Source organism: Chelmon rostratus, chromosome 24 (assembly GCF_017976325.1).
Source record: "Chelmon rostratus isolate fCheRos1 chromosome 24, fCheRos1.pri, whole genome shotgun sequence".
NCBI classification, from domain to species: Eukaryota; Metazoa; Chordata; class Actinopteri; order Chaetodontiformes; family Chaetodontidae; genus Chelmon; species Chelmon rostratus.
In genome coordinates this window covers 14980947-15006838 of record NC_055681.1, presented here as the reverse complement: position 1 = coordinate 15006838, position 25892 = coordinate 14980947, and the positions used below count along the sequence as shown (strand labels likewise).

At 41.6% G+C, this 25892-nt stretch overlaps 1 protein-coding gene across 1 annotated transcript in view; it reads left to right on the top strand.

Annotated features, from left to right (window-relative positions):
• gucy1b2 (guanylate cyclase 1, soluble, beta 2) overlaps window positions 1-25892 on the top strand; it is a 53880-nt gene that overhangs the window by 1093 nt on the left and 26895 nt on the right. Inside the window, exons 2-9 of the mRNA XM_041965814.1 lie at window positions 1966-2039; window positions 2166-2260; window positions 3883-4043; window positions 20134-20233; window positions 23106-23278; window positions 23380-23476; window positions 24223-24326; window positions 24515-24616. Of these exons, the coding sequence (XP_041821748.1) occupies window positions 1966-2039; window positions 2166-2260; window positions 3883-4043; window positions 20134-20233; window positions 23106-23278; window positions 23380-23476; window positions 24223-24326; window positions 24515-24616 (906 nt within the window). The remainder of the gene's footprint in view (window positions 1-1965; window positions 2040-2165; window positions 2261-3882; window positions 4044-20133; window positions 20234-23105; window positions 23279-23379; window positions 23477-24222; window positions 24327-24514; window positions 24617-25892) is intronic.

Sequence of the window (25892 nt, the reverse complement as noted above, 5' to 3'; positions counted from 1 at the left end):
TTATATATTTGATTGCAAGATTGCAATGTTCCAGTGCTCTGTTGACATTTTAATTTAGTTTAGCATTACTTATTGTAATAATATTGCACATTTTTGTTCTCTTTTTTTAGCTGCTTTGGCAACATAAATGTATGTTTCCCAAATTCGAAACAAACTTTACAAAACATTTCTGGAACTCTATTTTTTTCTTTCTTTTTTTCCCGATTTTTTTCTGCACACCTGCAAAGTGTGTGGTTTGGGCCGACGAGGAGAAGGGCAGTTCCTCTGTAGATGTCCCACACCAGAGCAGTTGTGACAGATGACCTCGGCTGAGGCCATTTCAGCATTTCTGTTTTTCTTTGGCGGCCACCGCGGGCGAAGACTTGGGTTTTCGCCTGATGGGTTGGTGGACCCTGCAGCTACCCCTGTTGGCCCGTCACACTGCATTGCACCTCTCTCACGTACCGTTGCTGCCCTGGCTCTCCGCTCTGCCGCATTCCATTGACCTGAATGCATCAGCTGGGTGACCGCTCTGGCAGTCCTCCGAGTGGTTTCGTACCTGTGTGCCACTTCATATGCTCTGGCCAGGGTGCAAGGCTGCTCTTCCAACAGTCTTTGAACTACCTCAGCATCAGCCAAGGCGTTGGTGAAAATTTCCACGCTGATGGTGTCCTGTTCTCGCTCTGTGCGATCTGCATACATTATGGAGACTTTCTCATAGATATCATCTCTTAGACTGTGCAGAGCTTCACTTGGCCCTCTCACCCTCTGCCTTAGTTCAATGCCTATGGCTGCTGCATGTTCTGAACACGGCCCATAAGCAGCATCCACTTCATCCACAATCCACTGGTAACTCCATCTAGCAGATCTGGGGTTTTTATGAACAATAGCACCAGCGGCACCGGTCAGGCTGAATCTGAGCTGCACAGCCATGGTCTTCTCTGACCAGGGGTTTGCCTGGGCACAGCTTTCAAACATGTAAAGGAAGTCTTTCCATGAGCCTGATCCATCAAAGTGACCTGGTTGTAAAGTGGGGATTCTCTCTGCATGCGGACATACACACACGCACCCAGCAACTGTCTTAAAGGGACAGGACTGGCTGGTGACAAAAGAGAGAAAGAGAGAGAGGGAGAGAGAGAATTGCAGTTGCACATTTGTACATGTGTAACCATTGTGGTTGAAGAATTCATGAGGATAACACAAAACATACGTAGACATGGTGAGTATGTCTTTCTATTTTGACAGATTACTTGTTACTCTCAAATGCATGTCGCATTCTGTGTGACAAGGCTGTGTCTGGACGTTTCCGTGCCCTATGCAGAGGGGATCCATTATAATATTTTTTAACAATGTAATGATTGAATTAGATTGAGTTAAATTCAACTTCACTCAACTTTTTATCTGTGTCATCATCATTGTTGATCACATGTACAGGCACGACTCCTCCACATCCCAGAACATGTGTCATTTCTGTACTGAAATACAGGCATCATCAGTGTTTTATGGACATACTTATGGATGTCATGACCACGCTATATGTTCCAATATTTATTTCAAATCTATTTCTTAATATTTAATTCCCACATTATATAACTCACAGTGCTATATAATGTTGGAAGCTTATCTTACAAAAGACCTGCATTAATATTAGTGAAGCAACTTAGACTTGTTTTACAGTTCTGCATGCAAAATGTAACTTGTTTCCCATTATATTTTGTGTAGTGTCCTATAGTAGTCCAGTGTGGATCTGTTGTGGCAGGGAAGTTTGACCAGGAGTTAGACAGATTCTTTTCAGCTTTAGCATTACCAAAAGACTGAAGTTTTCAACCAACAGCAATACTTCAGAGGTGTGATTCACCTGCAGAATACAGAATATTTTGTTTTCATAAGTGCTGGTACATACTAATTAAATTGATTTGTGCTGTTTTGTGAAATTCAACTGAATTAGAACAGTGGTGACCAGTGAAGTCTTTCTGTTCTTTGCAGTATGGGTTCATCAACAGCTGCTTACAGTCTCTGGTGATGGAAAGGTTTGGACAGGATACCTGGGACAAACTGAGGTCTGGGTGCATACACACACATATATACAGTATATTATAATGGATGGCAATGGCTGTCAGGATGAAGATCATAGTTGTGATGATGTGCCAATTTCATGAAAAAATTCAGTAAATTGTTTTGCATAGCTCTCTTCCAGGGGTCCAGGATACTTTCATGACATATATGGTTTATGATGACAGCCTAACCTTAAGCCTAGTGCAGGAGGCCTGTTCGCTGCTGGGTAAGAGTTAAAATGTCTTTTTGTCCTTGTCGGGTCTTCAGTATTTCATTAAGTTCTCATTTCTAGTAGGCTTCCATTTCCATCTGCTCTTTGCATATCAGAAATCACATTTTCAGCAAATTTCATGCAAGTTTTTCTAATTAATATTAAGCTATCTTGAAACCTTAGTGGGACTGGATTTATATCTCTAGGGGAGGCAAGATGGTTTTTAACATTATCCATGCTGGTCAGTGATTTTAATCCCATTCAGAATGGGTAGGTGAGTAATCTTCCACCTGCAGCTCAGTGGTAAATACAGCCTATGTTACCTGCTATATTTCTGTGAACTGGCCAGTCCTCCTGGAGGGATTTTTTTCCCCACAGGAAGAGCTGCTTGTCCTTGTACTGTTTTTTGTTTTTGTTTTTTAAATTAGCTCAGTGTATAATTTTACTTTTGTGTGAAAATGTCAGTGATTTTTTTGGCTGAAATTTGTTTTGGTGAAACAAAGTTTTATTCTAGCCATGGACTGAATTAATGAGTCCAAATGAACACATGCTAAATGGACAAGCTGTGTGCACACCATCCACATTTACTTGTTTAAGAAATGCAGTGGCTTAAATTTGGAAATATAAATGAGTAAGTCAATTTGTACAGTAACAGTAAGTTACACATTGTAATTTACATGTTATCATTAATAATTAATATTTGTCTGTTATTAAATTATTATATCATATTTACTGTAAATATTTTGCACTATGACAAAAATGAAAGCATGTAGGTGTCTGAGTTGTAAAAACATGTTTGAGTGTGCATGTGACAACTCAAGTGTTAACAATGTCCCTGATGAAATGAACAGGTCAGCCCAGCAGATGTTTGTATCACTGCATTCAATGACTGCCTTAAACTTGAATGCAGAAATAGGAGCATAAGAAACTTTGAACTTTGAATAGTTACTTTTCACATTCCATAGTAGTTGCTAAACAATTGTTTAGCAAGGATCACCATGTGACAGTAGTCTCCGGTTCTGTATTATTTTAAGTCCACATAACATACATATTCATTTAATCTAAATTAATCAGAATAAATATTTTATTTTGAATTTTATACCTTTTTTCATGTCAGTACTGTAGAGACATTGTTTGTTCACAGTATAGTACACTACACATTAAAGTAAAGGGTGACTAGTTTACACAGCAGTGGCTGCAAAAAAATTTGTGCATGACAAGTAAATTATTTATTGATACACGTGTAGATTTTATTTGGCAGGTACAAAACTAAATTATGGAACAGTGGGCCACTGGGCACAGATGTGTAAAACACAAGAACAATTGTTTATTCAGGGCATTAAAAACATCACTTATTATTTTGTAGTCTGGTCTCCCAGTGAACACGTGTTTGTTTTATTACAGCACAGGCAGCAAGCAGATATTCAATTACAGTGTATTCCCAAAAGCATGTGCAGTAAGGCCCAGTCATGATAATCAGGCCCTTGGGATGATCTTAGTGCAATGTTGACAATGCCCTGAATAATATATATATATATATATATATATATATATATATATATATATATATATATATATATATATATATATATATATAGTTCTATGACTGTGTTTCTTTCTATGCTTTGATGTTTCAGATGTCTCTGCTGATGGATTTCTTAAGCTTTTTGGAGAGCATTTCTTTACTTTTTGTAAGCAAGCGGGCTATGACACCATGCTGAGGTCACTGGGTGGAAATCTCACTGAATTCATTGGAAATCTGGATGCTCTCCATAGTTACCTGGCTCTGTCCTATCAGGTATGCTTGTATGTTATTATTTCTGTTTGTGTCCTCGTGCCAAGTTTTGCCGAAGACCTAAAAGAAACAACCAGACTTCGGCAATTACCTTGTCATATTTTCAGCTATATTCATATTGTGACTGCCCTGTGCACTTTAGAAAAACCTCATTTCACCAGTGCATAGCTGTATTTTGCACTGCACATCTCTTTAAAAATGTGTTAGTGTTCATCACCTGATTTAACTTGATAATGCTATGGCTTGATCATAATCATCATGAGGAAAGGCCAAGTGAATTTCAAAGCTCTGTAAATACTGTGATTCCTTTAACCTTGTCCCAACAACAACAGCAAAGGGCTCCACTAAGCTGCTGCCAAGTACTATGAAAATTACAATACCCACAAAGCAAGATAAGCCTAAAAGAAGACAGCAAAGTCTTTACAGGTAGTTGTTTCCTCAGTTTGTAATGTCTTTATTTTATTATTTTTAACAGAAAAATAGCAATTAACAGGTAAGGTGCAGGCAAGCTGAGGTCTAAAAGATCAAGAACTGAGAGAACTGCTTGTAGGATAGCTAGAAAGGCCCCTGTTCGACTGCAAAACACCTTCGTGAAGATTTAGCAGACTCTGGAGTGGCAGACTGCACCTGCACATCTTCCATGAACTTCATGAAAGAGTCATCAGAAGAAAAACTTTCCTGTGTCCTTCACCACAAAATTCAGCATCACAAATTTGCAAAGGGTCATTTAAACCAGTCTGATGCATTTTTGAAACAAGCTCAGTGGACCTGTAAAAATATAACTTTTTGGCTGAACTGAGTTATATTTGGAGAAAAAAAGAGTGCGGAATTTCATAAAATGAACACCTCCTTAACTGTTATGCATGGTGGTGGATCAACCGTGCTTTGGGCTTGTGTTGCAGCCAGCAGCACAAAGAACATTTAACTGGTGGAGGAGAAATGGATTCCATTAAATACCAGTAAATTCTGCAATCAAGCATTGCACTGTCTGTAAAAAAGCTGAAGATAGAAAGAGGATGGCTTCTACAACAGGATAATGATCCCAAACACACCTCAAAATCCACAATCAACTACCTCAAGAGAGCAAGCGGAAGGTATGCAGTCGCTCTCTCAGTACCTCGACCATAACATAATTGAAAAAGAGGAGTGCTTACAAGACAGCCCAACAATTTCACAGAACTAGTAGCCTTTTGCAAGGAAGAATGGGTGATTTGCCTTTCTGAAGTGCACTGCCACCAGGTTAGGCTGGTCCTGAGTTCTGGGTTCCTGGGTCCTGGGTGAATTTTAATTGTTCACAATAGCAATTGAGATTCTCATAAAACTGCAATAAAGTATGTACAGGACCATTGATTATGGAGGAGAATTTTCAGAACATGCTACATATAGGGAACTGAAGTCAGGAAACATTTTGCTACGCATGGCAGTTTTTTACATTTTTTTGAAAGAACAATTTCAGCAAATTTCCCTAAACAGTGAGTACTTGGTATAGTCCCAGGCGGTACTTTATGCAAAAATTGGATCAGACCATTTAACCCCTTGACGCCTGAATTAATTTAGAATTATATTAAAAAATAATTCTTTGTGTTTTTGTTTTCAAATTGATCCTAAATTAAGAGTTTGTTAATTTTTCTGTAGCACATACAATAGATATAAATGTAGGTATGATGCAAATTAGCAACAACAGCCATTAATGCTTGCATTTAAGCATTAATGCCTGTTGTCGCTAACTTGCATAAAAATACTTTCTTTTTCAAATTCATAAATGTGCATCATAAAAGCCAAAAAATTGGCTTGCAACCATTACATTGTAACAACAACACAACAGATGTAGTTTTCACTTTGACCAGTCCGATGAGAAACCAGTGCTTGCAAAAGGTTCCTAGGTGTGTGTTGAAAATGCACAAACCGACATTAGAGGAATGCATGCGCGATTCAGCAATGTGGATTAAAGCAGTATGATGCGAATTTGCGACAATCAGCGTTAAGGGGCTAAGGTGCCCTTGGAAAATAAATTCTGTATTACCCGGTATGTCTCAAGTCTATTATTTGATATATATATATCTAGTTGTTCTGACTCACCGTCTAGAAGGCCATCTCAAAGCTCTTATTTCTGCTCTGAGGAGTGAGGAGTGAATAAGTTCTCTGAGGAGCAATCAGTGAAGATACAAAAGAGCAGCCTCCACCAAAGCCTTTTAAAGGCTGACACTATTGGATATCAGTTATTGACTGGATCGGACTGATCTGATTCATCACATAATCCCTGATGTTTCATGTCAGACAGCTAGATAACAGATTAAATTTGTGTATCTCAAGTCCCAAGTTTTTGATTTGCTTTCTGATTCACCATCTAGTCAATCTGTGTTAATTGTCGACCTGAACAGATAGATGGATAGATAGATAGATACATAGATAGATAGATAGATAGATAGATACTTTATTAATCTCCAAAGAAAAATTTACATTTCCAGCTGTTCAAAGCGTGGAAACACAAGGGCATGCAAAAAAGAACAACTTTCAAGTAAGGAGGCAAAAATGCAATACAAAATACCAACTAACAATATAAGAAAAAAAAAGGAAAAAAATAGTGAGATAAAAATATAGAACTAAGCTATACAAGATAAACATCTGGCGGTTAAATGTGAGCCCAGTAGTGCAGTTGTGCAAAATGACATTGTGCAACAGTCATTTTCAAGTAATGAGGCAAAAATACAGTACAAAATACAAACGAACGATATAAGAAGAATTAGTGAGATAAAAATACAGAACTAAGCTATACAAGATAGACATCTGGTGGTAAAATGTGAGTGCAGTTGTGCCAAAATGACAGTGTGCAACAGTGGGTTTGTCCACACGTAAGTCCAGCATATAGATGTGTGTGTGATAAAGTGCGTGTGTCCATGGTGTGTGGTGTGAGTGTGTAGTGAGTCCGGAGTTGTTGTGTTGATTATTGCTTTTACCTTATGGACAGGAGCTTGTTCAGTGACAGTCGCTCTGCCACAGATGTCAGACGGTCCAGCTCTGTGCCAACGCAGAGCCTGCCTTCCTCACCAGTTTGTACAGGCATGCTGTGTCCTTCTTCTTCAAGCTGCTCCCCCAGCACACTACTGCGTACAGGAGGGCACTCGCTACCACAGACTGCAGATGTTGAAGGATGCCAGCCTCCCGAGGAAGTACAGGCGGCTCTGTCCTTTCCTGCACAGAGGACACTGCACAGAGTGTTGGCAGTCCAATCCATTTTCTCATCCAGCTGCACTCCCAGATATTTGTAGGTGTGAACCACCTCCATGCAGTCCCCTTTTTTGACAGGTTCTGGACACGGCCTGGGTCTCCTAAAGTCCACTACCATCTCCCTGGTCTTGGTGGTGTTGAGGAACAGTTGGTTGGAGTAACACCATGTGATGAAGTCCTTAATCAGTTTCCTGTACTCATCCTCTTGTCCACTCCTGATACAGCCCACTATTGCTGCGTCGTCCAGGAACCTTTGTACATGACAGAGCTCCAAGTTGTACTGAAAGTCAGACGTGTACAGGGTGAACAGGACCGGAGAGAGCACAGTTCCCTGCGGTGCTCCTGTGCTGCTGGCCACAGTGTTGGACCTGCAGTCCCCCAGCTTCACATACTGAGGTCTGCCAGTCAGGTAGTCTGTAATCCATGCCACCAGGTGTGTTTCAACTCCCATCTCTGTCAGTTGTCGGTTGTCCTCATCTGTGTTGGTGATGGCTTGGGGGAGTAGGAGGGTGGGGGTAGGGGCTGCTGTGCTCAGAGGTGTCAGCCTCCTTCATGTTGTTGTTCGGCATACTTTCTTCTCTTTTCCTTCTGTACTGCTCCTTCGCCTTTTTGAGCTGGGCTCTGAGTTCCTTCTGTACCCTCTTGATCTCCAGTGTGTCACCATCTTTAAAGGCTTTCTTCTTCTGGTTCTAGCAAAGCGGTGTACAGATTTTACTGGAACAACAGTGTCCATACAGAAGTTAATATAGTCTGTGGTGCAGTCAACCATCTCCTCCATGTTTTCGTTGTGAGACCCCTGCAATGCTTCCCAGTCTGTGGTCTCAAAGCAGTCCTTCAGGGCCTGTTGACTTCCTGAATGAGCGTGTGGTTGTTGGTAGTCTCCTCACTCTTGGTGTGTAGTGAGGTTTGAGCAGGACCAGATTGTGATCTGCTTTCCCCAGTGCAGGCAGGGGGTGGCTCTGTATGCATTCTTCACTTTTAGATACATCACATCTATGGTCCTATTCCCCCTGGTGTTACAGTCCACATACTGGTGAAAAGTAGACAGTATATTGTCCAAAGTGACATGATTAAAGTCCCCAGAGATTAGCACAAGGGCCTCAGGATGCTGTGTTTGAAGTTTGGCCACAGCGCTGTGGATGACGTCACATGCAGCCTCTGCGTCGGCGCGCGGGGGAATGTAAACAATGAGAACAATGGCGTGCAAGTAATAGGGACGTAAACTTACAGCCATGAATTCAATATCCCTGCAGCAGCTGGAGATTTTAATGTTCACGTGCCCAGGATTGCACCACTGTTTGTTCACATACAATGCGAGTCCCCCTCCTTTGCGCATCCCACATGCTCTTGTGTCTCTGTCCCCTCTGACTGTCCAGTAGCTCCATGTTAGCATCTGGGATGCTAGCTGTTAGCCACGTCTCAGTAAGAGACAGTAAACTGCACTTCCTGAAGGTCTTTAGGTTCTTCGTCAGTCAGTTCGGCGATCTTATTCGGTAATGAGTTCATGTTTCCCATGATCAATGAAGGCACCGTAGGCTTGAATCTTCACTTCTTTGCTAGCCACTTAACTTTTAGCATAGCGCCGGCTCTGCAGCCTCGGTATGGGTTCCTTACATACACAGGTAAAGGACCACACCGAAGCGGGACTTTGCTCTCAAGGCATGTAAAAAGTTCCTTGAATTAACAAGTGTCCGTGTTGAAGAGTCCATATCCATAAGATAGATTAGTACTTTCCAGGAAGCCCAGAAAGAGGTAGAAAAGAAAAACAGAAAGAGTGCGAAGAGCACACGGAGCTGCAAGAGAGGCTGCCAATTGCGTCGGCACTGGAGAGAATCATTACCATGGTTTCTACACTTTATTTGTTTTGAGAAAAGTACTGTTGGGGTTTGGTAGGACAAGATTTGGTTATTAGCAAGTATTAAGGATAGTCATTGATACCAATATCTGGCTTAATGTTAATACAATTATTAATATGAATTAATAATTATTGGGTCACCACCCTGGGATCAGATGATGATGGGGCCGTAATGTTGCTTTGTTGGTGGTTTTACAGCAGGCTGGTCCTCATAAGCAGTAGAGGAAAACAGTTGACTTGACCCAGTTGATCTGTGTCTTCTTTCTGCAGGTAAAATAAGCTTGCTGGGTACACGAGCGGATCTTTCTGAGGATCCAAACATGCTCAGTGAACATGGAGAGTCTTGGTTACTTAAAATACAAAGGTTTGATTAAGAACTGTGCGCCTCGAGTAGCAACTCACAGTGGGGAGTGCTGATTCATATCCTTAATGATGCCATGGCCATGTTGTGGGGATTATCTTGAGTCCTGATGGGTCTCATTCAAAGGGAAACCAGGATTTGACTTCAGGCCAAATCTGGTTCTTGTATGTGATTTGCAATGCATGACAGGATTTTGGTGATATTTCTTTGTTCTGAGTTTGTTATCAGGCTTTGGAATTTGCATGTAGGCCTTTATTTAGACTAAAGATATATACAGTCACCTCAGCTTCAAGGTGGGCACCTATGATTAGTGTGACCAGTTCAGTATCTGACCAAATGTGAAATATTATCACTATCTCTCATACTGTTCCTGAGTTAGTGTGTTGGAAAATGGCCAGAAAAGTGTTTTTACATAACATTGTGATGACGTGTGAGTCCAGGTGAACGTTTGTGAAACTTAGCAATTGTCAGGGGATGCCATGTCTCTAAACACTTTGCAGATTCTTCTGAATCAGAGGCCAGTATGTCCAATTTTTAAGTACTAAAAACTGGCCCAAGCAATTTGAACACTTTTACAGAGAACAACTGGGGAAAATTGCAAGTGTCCAGATGTGCACAGGTGATAAAGACATCCACACAAACTCAAGGCTGTAATGACTGCCAGTGCTACTATGTATTGACTTTGAGGGGATGAAGCCAATGCAAACAAGCACTTTGTACTTTATTTTAGTTATTAATTTAGAATATGTTAAAATCTGTTTTCACTTTGACATTCAAGGATCTTTTTTTTTATGTATAGAGGCAGATTAGAGCTCCAAGGTTCTTCACTGAGAATGAATCCTCTTTTTGAGCACAAGTATCTTGTGTTTAAATTAACTCACAACTAGCTTGGCTAGTGACTGTTGTGAATAGAGCAGCTGACAACATGGGAAAGACCATGTGACTGCTTGGAAAGACAGCTGACAGGAGGGAAAAGACCCCACAGGTGCTGGTATGGGCTAGCAACCCATGGCAGCAGTGGCAAGCCTTAACCTTGCTACAACCAGACTTAGCTACAACCAATATAAGGAAAATACCCCAAGAGTCAGCGAGAGCAGGGGTGGAAGATGACTCACAGGTGGATTGCATGGTAACGAACAGGATAACGGATATGACTATGCCTTGGATACATGACTCAGTGAGGGATGGGGGCACGGACCCATCTCTTAGGGCCAGAGGTAGCAGTACTCAGGTGACAGGGAAGGCAACTAAGGAGAGCAAAAGTTGTGCAGCAGAGGATAAGAAGCTTCAAGTTTGCCCATGTGGCTGGCAGAAAATAACATCAATCCGATGCCTTAGAACTCATCAGGGAAGGAGGAAGTGTTTAGCGGTGGAAGGGCAGAGTGGCCGCATCGACCAGTATTTCTTGAGAAGTCAGTCGAATCAGTCGGATGAAGTCCAGCGACAGGTAGAAAACCACAGTTCGCAGGATATCAGTAACACTATCCCTGGAGAGGAGGAGGTACGGAGAGGGGATGCAGTTGGTGTTGAGGGCAACAGGCCAGCCAAGGAGAGAAGCATGGAGCAGAAAGCTAGAGTTAGGTGGCCGAGGGCTAATGATAGCAAAGAGTGGGAGGCAGTTGATAGAGATTTATCAGTCATATTAAGCAGGCTTAGAGGAGATGTAGTGGAGAAATTGGATAAAATTGGAGATGTGATCTACTCCTATGGTCGAGAGAGATTTGGGGTGCTTGTCAAAAGGAAAGGCGAGAGGGTGCAGGTCGGCAAGTCTAGGCGGCAAAGAGAAATAGAGAAGTTAGTAAAGGAAAGGAGGCAGTTAAGAAAGCAGTGGAGGAAGGCGACAGAAGAAGAAAGGGAGGGAATTAAGGTGTTGCAGGAGGAACTGAGAAGCAGGTTAGCAGTACTCAGAAGGGCAGAACACCTTAGGGAGAAGAGAAAGAAGAAGGAGCGTGCAAGGTCAGCATTTTTTAGGAACCCCTTTAATTTTGTGAAAGGCTTGTTTAATCAAGAAAAAGGAGGGCAACTTAAGGCAACGAAATCAGAGATTGAACAGTATTTGAAGTCGACGTATTCAGATTCAAAGGAGAATAGGAACATAGGTCTTCCACCTGACATGCCACCATTAGGGGAAGTGGAGCAGGAGATGGATGTGAGCCCACCTAGGTGGAGAGAAGTGGTGGAGGTGGTTAGGCGTGCAAAGGCTTCTTCGGCCCCAGGGCCTAATGGAGTCCCCTACCGTGTCTATAAGAGTGCACCTGGCATCTTAAGGACACTATGGAGATACCTGAGAATAGTTTGGGAGAAACAAAGTATTCCAAGAGCATGGCGCAGGGCAGGAGGTGTCTTCATCCCTAAGGAGAAGGAGTCATCGGACCTTAGCCAGTTTCGGATGATTTCTCTCCTAAATGTTGAGGGAAAGATTTTCTTTAGTATCGTAGCACAGAGGCTGGCTAAATACTTAGAAAGGAATGGTATGATAGATACGACAGTGCAAAAAGCAGGGATACCAGGATTTGCGGGATGCTTAGAGCATACTAGCATGATTTGGCATCAGATTCAGACAGCTAAGAGGGAGAAAAGAGACTTGAATGTTGTATTTTTAGATCTGGCTAATGCGTTTGGGTCAGTGCCACATAACCTTATTTGGAGTTCCTTTGACTACTTTAAAGTGCCGGAGATAGTTGTTAACTTGGTGAAAGCATATTTCCAAGACATCAGACTGTGTGCAAGTATCGCAGAGCTCACAACAGGCTGGCAAAGATTGGAGGTTGGTATTATGGCAGGATGTACAGTGTCCCCGCTAGCTTTCACAATGGCTATGGAGGTAATTATTAGGGCTTCCAAGTGGGTCGTAGGTGGAGAGAGACGGCAGAATGGAATGCGTCTTCCACCAATTAGGGCTTATATGGATGATATGACACTGCTAACTTCAACAGTGCCATGTACAAGGAGGTTGTTAGATAAAGTCAATCAGAATCTCAAGTGGGCTAGTATGAAGATTAAGCCTAGTAAGTCAAGGAGTATTTCAATATACAGAGGGAAAGTAAGTGATAGAAAGTTTGCTATAGATGGTGAGGAAATCCCAACAATTAGGGAGAAATCAGTTAAGAGTCTAGGACGGTGGTACAATGTGGACCTGAATGATGTTGAACAGGTTGTGCAATTTAGAAAGGATGTTGCAGAAGGGCTGGAGAGAATAGATAAATCAGGGCTCCCAGGAAAACTGAGGTTGTGGTGCTTGCAGTTTGGCTTGTATCCTAGGTTAATGTGGCCAATGTCAGTATATGAAGTCCCATTATCTGTAGCAGAGAGAATGGAAAGGCTAGTTAGCTCTTATATTAGAAAATGGTTGGGTGCTCCCAGGTGCTTAAGCAATGTAGCTTTGTATGGGAAAGGAATGCTTCAGCTGCCAGTATCCAGTCTAACAGAGGAGTTTAAATGCACTAAGGTTAGGACAGAACTTTTATTATCTGGGAGTAAGGACATGTTAGTTAGCAATGTGGTTCCGAATCCTTCTGGGGGGAGGAAATGGAACCCAAGGGCAGCAGTGCAGGAGGCAGAGGCAGCTCTTAGGCATGCAGAAATAGTAGGAAATGTTCAATTTGGCCGGGGAGGCTTGGGGCTTGGCCCAGGCAAACCAGTGTGGTATAAAGCAGGTCTAAAGGAGAAAAGAAAGCTTGTAGTGGAACAGGTGCGTAGGCAGGAGGAGTTGTTAAGAGGGGCAAAAGCAGTTGGTCAAGCCAAACAGGGACAATGGTTGAATTGGGAAGGTGTTGAGAAGAGGAAACTTAGTTGGAGGGACCTGTGGAATATGGAGGAAGGCCGTATTAAATTTCTGATAGGGGCGACATACGATGTGTTGCCAACCCCGCAGAACCTAAGTCTCTGGGTACAGGGCGATCAATCGTGCCCACTCTGCTCAGGTACAGCAAGTTTAAAGCACATTTTGTCAGGTTGTAGAATTAGCTTATCACAAGGCCGGTATACATGGCGGCATAATCAGGTGCTGAGAAGCTTAGCCGCAGGCATTGAGGAGAGAAGGAAGCAGGTGAATTCTGGAAGTTCTAGAAAGGAGAGGTTAGATGTGCAGTTTGTTCGAGAGGGGGAGAAAAATAGAGCTGCTAAGTCAGGGAGAAAGCAGGTAGGTGGCTGCCTGGTAGGGGCTGATGATTGGCAAATGCAGGTCGACTTGGGAGGAAAGCTAGTTGTGCCCCAGGAAATAGTTTATAGTAATCTGAGGCCAGACATTGTCTTATGGTCCATGAGTAAAAAGACTGTGTATTTTATTGAGTTAACAGTCCCTTGGGAAAATTCAGTGGAGGCAGCTTATGAAAGGAAGAAGACTAAGTATGCAGATTTAAAGACAGAATCTGAGCAGAGGGGATGGAAGACCAGGGTCTGTCCGGTTGAAGTGGGGTGTAGAGGTTTTGTTGCAGGGTCAGCTGTTTCACTGTTGAGGGAGCTGGGAGTGCATGGGCAAAATTTAAGAAAGACAGTGAGGGAGATGTCAGATGAGGCTGCTAGGTCTAGTCAGTGGATATGGATCAGGAGAAATAATAGTAGTTGGGGAGTGAAATAGGGACAGTGGCGGGGGGGGGGGGGCAGGCAGAGGACATGCATGCCTAACCCGGCAAGAGAAGAGGTTAAAGTCTGAACAAGACACCTCTCCTCTGCTCTGCTTTCCCCGCCCCATCTTCTCGCTCTGCCAATAGGAAGAGAACCAGGAAGTTTAGATAAGGTGGGGGTGTGGCCAGCTAGAGTCTCTCTTTGGGACCATGCGGCCTGTTCAGGTGAGTTTGCGTGGTAAGACACAGAGTTGGCTTGTTTTTTGATCTTTTTGGTTGTTTTCCTGTTTTGTTTGCTTCTTGAAGGAAATGTTAGGGTTTGTTTTCCTGCTCTGTTTGCTTTTTGAAGGAAATGGTAGGGTTTGCTGCTTCTTGAAGGAAATGTTAGAAGAGGCTGTTAAATCTAGTCTGTGGTTTAGGCCTCCACCTTCAGCACCTTCTAAATTTTCCACCCCCTACCCGAACAAGGGTCTGTATCCAATCCCTACTTTCATCTTTTGACTCTACCTCTTTATTTTCTATCCCCTACCCGAACCAGGGTTTGTATTCCCACCCCGCTTTTTCTTGGTGCAGTTGGTGAGAGGCAGGGGTAAATGATGGTAGTGTGGCAATCGGCAGTTACATGTGGCATCTAGGCCTGTGGTAGCATTGTAGCAGCTAACAATAGCTAAAGCGGTGAGAGTATGATAGTATCTTAGCAGTTAGTATTGGTAGCTAGCAATTAACATTAACAGTATAGGTGAATCTAGCTTTATTGTCTTCTTCTGTTCCTCTTAGCAGGTAGCGGCTAGCACGTAACATTAGCTAAATGGTAGCATCGGAACTGTATTGTCTTCTTCTGTTCTTCCTAGTGGTTAGCAGTAGCTTTAGCAATAGTTAAATGGTAGCATCGGTACTGGCCACTACCTGGAGCATCTCTGGGTCAGTTGAACGTGGCGGTGCTGTTTGGATTGTGTAGGAGCAGTGTGAACTGGCACTAGGGGGGGTGACTCTGGGACGCCGGAGTTCACTGCCTAACCTCCTGGAGGTGTAGTGGGACTAAGTAGGCGAAACACTGTTGAAGGGAGGTTTCCACCTGATGACCCCCAGAGACGTGTTAGGAATCACTGCTCTTTGGCAGGTATAGAGGCAGATTAGAGCTCCAAGGTTCTTCACTGAGAATGAATCCTCTTTTTGAGCACAAGTATCTTGTGTTTAAATTAACTTTTGTTAGCAGTGTCAGAAAGTGTCATTGAATCTGCTTCAATCATGCTGTAAGAAAATAAAGCATGGTGGGGTCAATACTATCTGCCTGGTGAAACTGAAACAATTCATGTCAGGAATCAAACAATGGATGCCATCTAACTTCCTTCTTCAAAATGTTGAGGAAACTAAAATGCTAAATGATGGTCCAAAGTAGATTAGAAATACATTTTCTGATCTTATCTCCACAATTTCAGAAAGCCCTTTTATTAGGAATCACTGTGTTCTATTTGATCCTAATCTCTACATTGAAGAACATTATCAACAATATATGAAAAATTTCTACTTAATGAGGCATTGCCAATATTCGTCCCATTCTTTCCATGGCTGTTGCTGAAACACTTTGTTCATTTGTCTCACCTAGGCTTTGTCTCACTTCTGTTAATTTAAACACAAGATAATTGTGCTCAAAAAGAGGATTCATTCTCAGTGAAGAACCTTGGACCCCTAATCTGCCTCGATACATGCCAAAGAGCAGTGATTCCTAACACGTCTCTGGGGTTCATCAGGTGGATACCTCCCTTCAACAGTGTTTCACCTTCTTAGTCCCACGACACCTCCATGAGGCAAGGCGGTGAACTCCGGCGTCCCAGAGTCACCCCCCCTAGTGCCAGTTCACACTGCTCTTACACAATCCAAACAGCACTGCCATGTTCAACTGACCCAGGCCTGTTTAGGAGATGCTCCATGTAGTGGCCAGTACCAATGCTACCATTTAGCTAATGCTAATGCTAACCGCTAAGAAGAACAGAAGAACACAATACAGCTAGATTCACCTATACTGTTATGTTAACTGCTAGATGCCAATACTAACTGCTAAGATACTACCACCGCTTTAGCTATTGTTAGCTGCTACAATGCTACCACAGGCCTAGATGCTACATGTAACTGCCAATTGCCGCACTACCATCATCTACTCCTGCCTCTCACCAACTGCACCAATAAAAGCGGGGTGTGGGGATGCAAACCCTGGTTCGGGTAGGGGGTAGAAAGTAAAGAGGTAGAGTCAAAGATGAATACTTCATACTTGATACTAGCCCACTTGAGATTCTGATTGACTTTATCTGACAACCTCCTTGTACATGGCACTGTTGAAGTTAGCATATCATCCATATAAGCCCTAATTGGTGGAAGACGCATTCCATTCTGCCGTCTCTCCCCACCTACAACCCACTTGGAAGCCCTAATAATTACCTCCATAGCCATTGTGAAAGCTAGCAGGGAAACTGTACATCCTGCCATAATACCAACCTCCAATCTTTGCCAGCCTGTTGTGAGCTCTGCGATACTTGCACACTGTCTTGGAAATATGCTTTCACCGAGTTAACAACTTTAAAGTAGTGAAAGGAACTCCAAATAAGGTTATGCGGCACTGACCCAAACGCATTAGCCAGATCTAAAAATACAACATTCAAGTCTCTTTCCTCCCTCTTAGCTGTCTGAATCTGATGCCAAATCATGCTAGTAAGCTCTAAGCATCCCGCAAATCCTGGTATCCCTGCTTTTTAGATAGATAGATAGATAGATAAATAGATATACTTCATTTATCCCAAGCTGGGAAATTGCAGTGCAGCAGCAGCATTACACACAGTGAAATAAGTGAAAATAAGACTATAAAGAACAAACTATACATAATAAAAATATAAAAATAGCGAGCAGTAAAAAGATTATATACATAAGAATAATAATAACATAGCCAAATAGTAAACAGTAGTAAAAGTATTGCACAAAAAAGAATATCAAATGCAAATGAATATCAAAATAAGAATATCAAAGGCAAATGGCAGTGAAAATAAAGTAAAGTTTTTGCACTGTCGAATCTATCAAACCATTCCTTTCTAAGCAATTAGCCAGCCTCTGTGCTACGATACTAAAGAAAATCTTTCCCTCGACATTTAGGAGAGAAATCATCCGAAACTGGCTAAGGTCCAATGACTCCTCCTTAGGGATAAAGACACCTCCTGCCCTGCGCCATGCTCTTGAAATACTTTGTTTCTCCCAAACTATTCTCAGGTATCTCCATAGTGTCCTTAGATGCCAGGTACACTCTTACAGACACGGTAGGGGACTCCATTAGGCCCTGGGGCCGAAGAAGCCTTTGCACGCCTAACCACCTCCACAACTTCTCTAAATCTAGGTGGGCTAACATCCATCTCCTGCTCCACTTCCCCCAATGGTGGCATGTCAGGTGGAAGACCTATGTTCCTATTCTCCTTTGAATCTGAATACGTCGACTTCAAATACTGTTTAATCTCTGATTTTGTTGCCTTAAGTTGCCCTCCTTTTTCTTGATTAAACAAGCCTTTCACAAAATTAAAGGGGTTCCTAAAAAATGCTGACGTTGCACATTCCTTCTTATTTCTCTTCTCCTTAAGGTGTTCTGCCCTTCTGAGTACTGCTAACCTGCTTCTTAGTTCCTCCTGCAATACATTAATTCCCTCCCTTTCTTCTTCTGACGCCTTCCTCCACTGCTTTCTTAACTGCCTCCTTTCCTTTACTAACTTCTCTTTTTCTCTTTGCCGCCTAGACTTGCTGACCTGCACCCTCTCACCTTTCCTTTTGACAAGCACCCCAAATCTCTCTCGACCATAGGAGTAGATCACATCTCCAATTTTATCCAATTTCTCCACTACATCTCCTCTAAGTCTGCTTAATATGACTGATAAATCTCTATTAACTGCCTCCCACTCTTTACTATCATTTGCCCTCAGCCACCTAACTCTAGCTTTCTGCTCCATGCTTCTCTCCTTGGCTGGCCTGTTGACCTCAACACCAACTGCTTCCCCTCTCCGTACCTCCTCCTCCCAGGGATAGTGTTACTGATATCCTGCGAACTGTGGTTTTCTACCTGTCGCTGGACTTCATCCGACTGATTCGACTTACTTCTCAAGAAATACTGGTCGATGTGGCCACTCTGCCCTTCCACCGCTAAACACTTCCTCTTTCCCTGATGAGTTCTAAGGCATCGGATTGATGTTATTTTCTGCCAGCCACATGGGCAAACTTGAAGCCTCTTATCCTCTGCTGCACAACTTTTGCTCTCCTTAATTGCCTTCACTGTCACCTGAGTACTGCTACCTCTGGCCCTAAGAGATGGGTCCGTGCCCCCATCCCTCAGTGAGTCATGTATCCAAGACATACTCATATCCGTTACCCTGTTCGTCACCATGCAATCCACCTGTGAGTCATCTTCCACCCCTGCTCTCGCTGACTCTTGGGGTATTTTCCTTATATTGGTTGTAGCTAAGTCTGGTTGTAGCAAGGCTAAGTCTTGCCACTGCTGCCATGGGTTGCTAGCCCATACCAGCACCTGTGGGGTCTTTTCCCTCCTGTCAGCTGTCTTTCCAAGCAGTCACATGGTCTGTAATACATGTTTCTCTGGCTTACCTAAATCAACTATTGGCAAACTTGTACAAAATACTGCTGCTAAAATATTAGCCAAAACTAGAAAATTTGATCATATTACCCTGTCCATATTTCATCGCATTGCCCTCCTTGTCACAGTGCGTTTTTCAGAGGCTCAGGTGCAGACACAGACACAGAAGACACAGGTTGGGCAAAATAAATAGTTTTATTTAAACCAGAAGACACTTTGCAGACAGGGCATAGGGAAAACCAAATTAGACATAAACTACTATCGCCCTCTAATGGACAGGGGAAAGACTATTACTAAACCGAAAATAACACCAACTGAAAAGCAACACAGTCCTGGTCTGGTGGAGAAACTACCTAATGAAAGATGCTTTATCAAACAAGAACCCAAACTATAATCACTAACAGAAAATACCTTACCTAAGGTTTATTGGCAGGACAAGCTAAGTACTAAACGCAAATACAAAGAACTAGGAGGGGGAGAGCTGGAGAGTACAGACTGGAAGCAGGACAGGAAAGTTCCTGGATGGCAGAGGGTGAAGGTGGATGATGGTGGAAATGGAGCCAGTAGATGCAGCGGAACAGGTTAAGGTATGGCAGATGAGACGAGGCAGCGAGGAGGCTATTGATTAACTTTTACGATCCGGCGTCGAGTCGTGGTCAGCTGGCTTCTTAAATAGTACACTCTTGTACATGCTAGATCTGACATAAAGATTCTACTTTAAACCCATAGAATATTACATGGACTTGCACCATCCTCCATATCACCTCTGGTTATTCTTCATATACCTGCTAGGGTTCTATGATCTCAAAATGCTGGTCTCCTGACTATTCCAAAAATAGACAAAAAATATTGATAGGTTGTAGGGCCTTTTCTCACCAAGCACCTCTTCTTTGGAATCGTCTTTCTGCCATACTCAAGAGTCGACTCATTCAAAAATACTCAAATCATATCTTTATGCATCAGCCTCCAACCTCTCTTAGTCAGTCCTAAATACTGCACTCCAGCTGTCCAAAGTAAAGTCAGTATATGAGTATAATAGTATACTCTGCCAATGTACATATAGCGTATGACTATTGTGAAAACATAGACAAACTGTAGCACAGGTTTCCTTTGATAGTTACATATAATTTTTTTATGAACACAGTATAGTATGATGTTTGCAGAGATGAGTATCACTATGGCATCTGTTTTAAACCAACAGCAACACTTTAAAGCTCTAGTTAATCCGTAGTTGAAAAAGACACAAAACATGCACATGTGTGCAGTCTACTTTTACACTTGTTCTGCACTGTATGGGGACACCACTGCTATGTGTCATTATTAAGAACAGGAATTTCATGAACTGTACCCTGGTAAATAGTATGACGATTTCTTGAGTTTTTGATTTTGGTTTGGTTTTTTTGGTTTTGGTTTGGTTTTTGTTTTTTAACTTAAACTGAATTTGAATCATACCTCCTTTTTTTAAGGAAATGAATGCACCATCTTTCCGGGCGGAGATGACAGGCGATGGCAAGATGCTTCTTCACTACTATTCTGACAGGAAGGGCCTGCACCATATTGTGCCTGGTAAAAACAACCACACAGACTGACATCCTCAATCCTCTGCATTGATCCTGATCTTATACTGTATGTTGTAAGTTCTTTAAAAAATGCAAAATGTTATGTTTGGCATATGTTCATAGTGTGGTATATGAGTCCGAATAAAATTCCTAATTGGAGGTACCAATATAAATGTGCTGATGGTCGACCATGGATCTGTTGTAATTGTTGGAGAGAGGCAGGAGGAAAGGCATAGTTGTGGCAAATTGGACTGTCTGTGTATACTTTCACCAGGTTAAGGAAAGATTTGTTTCCATACTTTCAAAGAGTGACTGGATTTATATAGGTTGGCATGTTTTGCAATAACTGGATGATTAAGTCATGCTGGGAGAGAAGTGTGGCTGGAAGTAGCCAGCTCAATCTGAAGCCATGAGGGACTCTTCTCCCAATTTATCTTGTAACCTGGAAAACGTCAATACTATATCATCCACAAATAGAGATAAATAGCTAACTTTATCGTGAATTCAAGTTGCCATATCTTTACTTGCTCTAATTTGGCTGGCTAATACCGCAATAGCTAAACTGAAGAGATATGGTGAACAGAACAACCTTGAGGAACGGCTCTCTGAAGATGAAAAGACTGTGACATTTCATTGTTAGTAATAATTATTGCTTGGGGTTGGGCATAAATAATAATCCATTTAATAAGCTCTTTACCAGAACCAAAGTGTTTTATAGTTGCCAACATATACATGCATTCGATGTGAATGGAAGCCTTTTCGACATCTAAGTCAATCAACACAGGCCCTTCTGTATGGTTATCCAGTCTTGAGATGGTGCCGCACAAGTGGCAGCTTGTTGCAGCACCTCTGACTGCTTTTCTTTATCTTACTGTTTTCTTGTGTTTTTCACATGTTTTTTTTCTGTCACTAGACTCGGTCGACAACTGGTGACACCTGTGCTTTACTTTTAACTTTTTTCTGGACAACATCGGGAGATCCATTCAGCCACGGCTGCTTGTTTACACTCGGAACAGCTGTTAGTACTGAGCAACATGAGCATACTCCAAGTGGAAAGACTGGAGATCCCTGTGAAGATAAGGAGATGGATGAAGAGCTGGAGCAAAGTGCCAGGACAAGCAAAGACTGTATAAACCACCCATACTGTCTCTTATTATGGGGAACACAAGATCTCTCCCTAATACGATGGAAGGGCTAATGGCGCTGACCAGACTGCAGTGGGAGTACTGGGAGTGAAACAGATCAGACAATCACAAAGGCAGGAAAACACAGGAAGTAAAGCAAACAAAGAAATATGACATGAACGTTCAAAATAAAACAGGATGTGACGAAAACAGACTATGACAACACACAAGAGGAATCTTTAACAAAAAACAGGCGTGCAACCCACGGATCATGACAGCACACAAGAAAACCTTCAACATATATCAGATGTGGCAAGCACGGATCATGACAGGGATTAATAAAGTTGATCTTATCTTATTTTATCTTATACATAATCTTGGATAGACTGAGTTGAAGTTTATGTGTCAGCCCAGGACAAAACCCCCATTTGATTGGGATGCATTATATTAGCTACATATTTGCATGGTCTTTTTGCTGAGACATTTATTTATACTTAGATTTATTATCATTTGGAGGAGTGATTGCCTTTGCTGCTTCTTCATCAAAAGTGGGGAACTGAATGTTGTCTTGAAATTAATTCATGGTCTGGGAATTGGTTGTTTTACTTTTGGACTGGTATAACTCGTAACATTTACTGATCTGCATTGGATCTGTTATAAATTTATGTTTTCTGTCTCTTTTGTTTATGGATAGTATGAGTGGCCTGTGAGAGCCGCGGCTACCTTGTGAGTAGTCTGTGGGGCTCTTATTTTTGTTGTGTTTTAGCAATCAGTGAGCCAGCTGTTGAAATGATAGTATTGTATTCATATTTTAATTTGGTGATTGACTCAAGAGTCGTATCGTAAGGATTGCTTGGATACATTATCTTGAGTTACAAGGTCATGTTCTATATCTTTTAGACTAGTGCTCTCCCTCTTCCTTTGAGTAGAGACAAAGGCTATGATATGAGCTCTGATGACTAGAATAAAAATTGAGTTGTTGACATTGCCAATATTCAATTCCATATACAGTATCAAATGATCAGATATTATGATGAGGTTATATGTTACAGTTTCGACAGTTGACAACCTAGCATGAAATAGTCATGAAATAATCTTTTTCAATTTAAGGTCTCATAATGCTGGGGGAGACATTTTAGAACCAGACACTACTGGTTGCATGCTTAACAACATAATATTGGAAATGAAATAATAATTTGCCAAAGCTATCGGTTTTCTAATGAACACAACATCAGATAGTAAGATGTGCAAGTCTCCATATGTCTACTAAATTTAGATTGACTATCAACGTCATCAGAAGGTCACTGGAGTTGGATTTTTGGATCGGAGAGATTTTACTGTTTATCTGAAAAAGAGTTCCTAGTGTACAATTAAAATCACCCTTGACTATAAGGTTTGTATCTGAAATATTTGGAATCAAGTCAAAAAATTCAGGAAAAAATAGGGGGTCATCAAAACTGGGGGCATTTAAATTCACAGGTACAGAATTTAAAATGCCTGTTCCATTAAAATGCCAGGTTTATCTTGAGGATTGAGAGCTAAGATCTGAACTTGGATGACAGGGTCTGTGTGAGCCACCAGCAAAGTAGCTAGGGCATCCATGTTGGCACTGCTAGCAAGTGTGCTGCCCTAGAGAATAACTGACTGATACGCATATTCAATTTCATGCAGATGCAGAAACATGACAGGTTACAGCCACTACACATCTATAACTCCTTTTCCTTCCTTTTTGCCCTTTGTTCCATCTTACTGCAGGTATTATGGAGGCAGTTGCCAATGAGTTTTTTAATTGCAAAGTGACCATGGTGGTTGTTAATCAATCAGAGGAAGATGAGCAGAAAGGGAAGAAGGAGCATGTTGTGTTTCTAGTCAAACATACCAACCAAGCTTGCAAAACTAGAGACCAGGACCATACCAGTTATAGAGAGGTAGGTGTCTGTGGGTGTATGCACATGGTGTGTTTCAATATGTATATGTTATGTCTGTTTCTGATTCTTGACCCGCCTGCGCTCTGTGTGATGTTCCCCAGGAGGCATTACTCAGAACAATGAGGGACAGATGTGTGTCACTGTCTGGGAAAAAGAGTGGCTGGGACCTGATCAGGGCTGTGGTTCTAACAGAAAAAGGTTATAAATTTATACTCAGAATTTAAGATTTTAAAAACCTGACCTCATTGATTTTATCAAGCATTCTTTGATGTAGAGACACTGTACCAGAAGTACTTTGCAGACCATTTTTATCAATAAATTCAGCATGTAACCACAATGAAGTGGATAACCAGAACCTGACTCAAGATCTGCAATCAACATAGAACTGAGATTGAAATCAATCTTCTCATTTAACTTATATTAATGTATTTTCAATTTAATTGTAAAACAATAAAGAAAAGTTTTAAAAAGTAGCTAGTGTTTGCACTGCATTACATGCTGCATTGCTTCCTGTGAATCACTTTTTTTATTTTTTTAAAATCTGCTATCGAGAGATAACTACTGAGGGTAATAACATTGAATGGCTTTTGCAAAAAAAGTGTCAAATGGAGTTTGTTTACTAAAATCTTGTGAATGTTGGGTTGTCTACAAGATATTATTATATATATTATATTCAGAAAATTCAGATAAAAATGAAGCTAACTAAATAACATCCACACAGCATCTGTTTACATCTTAATGAACTGCAAACATGTGTTAACTGTACACATGGACAACTAAAATGTCGTCTAAACAACTCCATATTAGAAATTAGTCAGCAGATACCGTAGCAAAACCACAATGCAACACGTCCAGGTCCTGTCATCATTCAATGTTAGATAACTATGTTGTAAGGATAGCTACTCCAACACTGATGGAATGGTTATGTTTGATTAACTTCCCAGGCAGACTCCTGTACACCTTCAGTCCATGTCACCTGGACAAGCTGTGGATAGAGAAGAAAGCTTTCTCCATTGCTTTCCCCTTTCATATTGTCTTTGATGAAGATGTAAGGCTTCATGCATCTGAGTGCTTAAGTAGCTCCATGAGAGTATGTGACTTTTTCTTTAAATTCATTGGGATACTTAAAAATATTTTTGCTTTGGCTCAAACTCATGCTGTGAAATCCTGATTTGTCCCATTTCCACCACCTATCTGTCTTTCTGTTTCTGGTCTCTGTCCTTCATTGTCTATCAGCTGAAGGTAAGGCAGACAGGGGTGAACATACAAAAGTTTGTTCCAGGTTTCCAGGCCAGGGATGCTACACTGGACCAATACTTCACCATTATACACCCACAGGTAAAACACTGTCTGAACTAAACTAAACCCACATATTTAGCAGTAAATCCTCAATAACTGAATTGTAATGGGAAAAAACATTGCTAAGTCTGGCAGGATGCAAAAACTCCTGGCAGGTTCTATTTTATCCACTCCATTTGTCATCTGGCTTTTTTTTCCATTCACTTCACTAGTCCTACCACTGTGAGCACCTCATAATCATCAGTTAATTCGGCTGCACATTTTGGACTACTTACTCACAATGCCCATTCAAATTAATTTCTACTTTGCGTGGCACCCCAACACTAAACTGCTAATTTCCTGTTTCCTCTACAAATCCAAATAAGATTACCCTGGCTGTCACCTGAGATTTCCTTCTGCCTTTCACTCTCTCATGCTGGCTGCCAGGTCTCTCTCTCTCTCTGCACATGTGGCCCTCACCTGAACCCCAGAGAGGGCATTGTGCTATTTCCCAGTTCCCAGGCATACTTGTCACTCATCCTGTGATTAGTGGCTGTGCCACTGTGACTGTGGTGTTCGGGGCCAGCCTTTTTTAGTCCTTGTGTTAACCACGGCATGGTGAGCTGAATCGGTTTCAGTTCATTTACCATAATAAATATGTAAATACAGGAAAAGCACAAGTAAACTGACCTTGAGGTAGTGTTTGTAATATTTCCAGTGTTTTGGTTTAGCTCCTGTATTTTTCGGGCTATACTGCTCTTAGGATCAGGTCCCTTCTATTGCCTCCATGTCCTGTGTGTCACAGCCATTACTGCTAATGTTCACAGTGTACTGTGATAGAAAGAAGACCAAGTCAGTGGGCACAACTGCAATAATGGATTCCCTGTTGAGGTTTTGCATGCAGTTTTTGTTCACCTTGGGTGCGCCTGACTGTTTCATTATTCCCTGTGATATTTAAAAACGAATCCCTGTCAAAAAAAGCAGAAAACGATTTTTTGCAGACTCATTTTTGATGATGGCTGTCAATGCTAACCTTATCTGTGTCAAATACACTGTCTTTCCTGTGGCTGCTTCAGCATAAAAGTCATGGTTTATGTTTCACTAGCTAATCATTCAGCTGGCAGTAATTTGAAGTAGCAGCATTAGGAAGTTTTTGCATTAGGTTTTTGCATTAGCAGTAACTTATTCTGATGCTGTAGTAAAGTGAGTGAAGAGCAACAATGAAGCTGTCATCAATAAAATCAAATTAAAACAGTAATTCTGGATTACATACATGCATTGTTTACTGAATCTCTATATTTTGGGTAATTCAGATAATTTCTGAATGTAAATACAA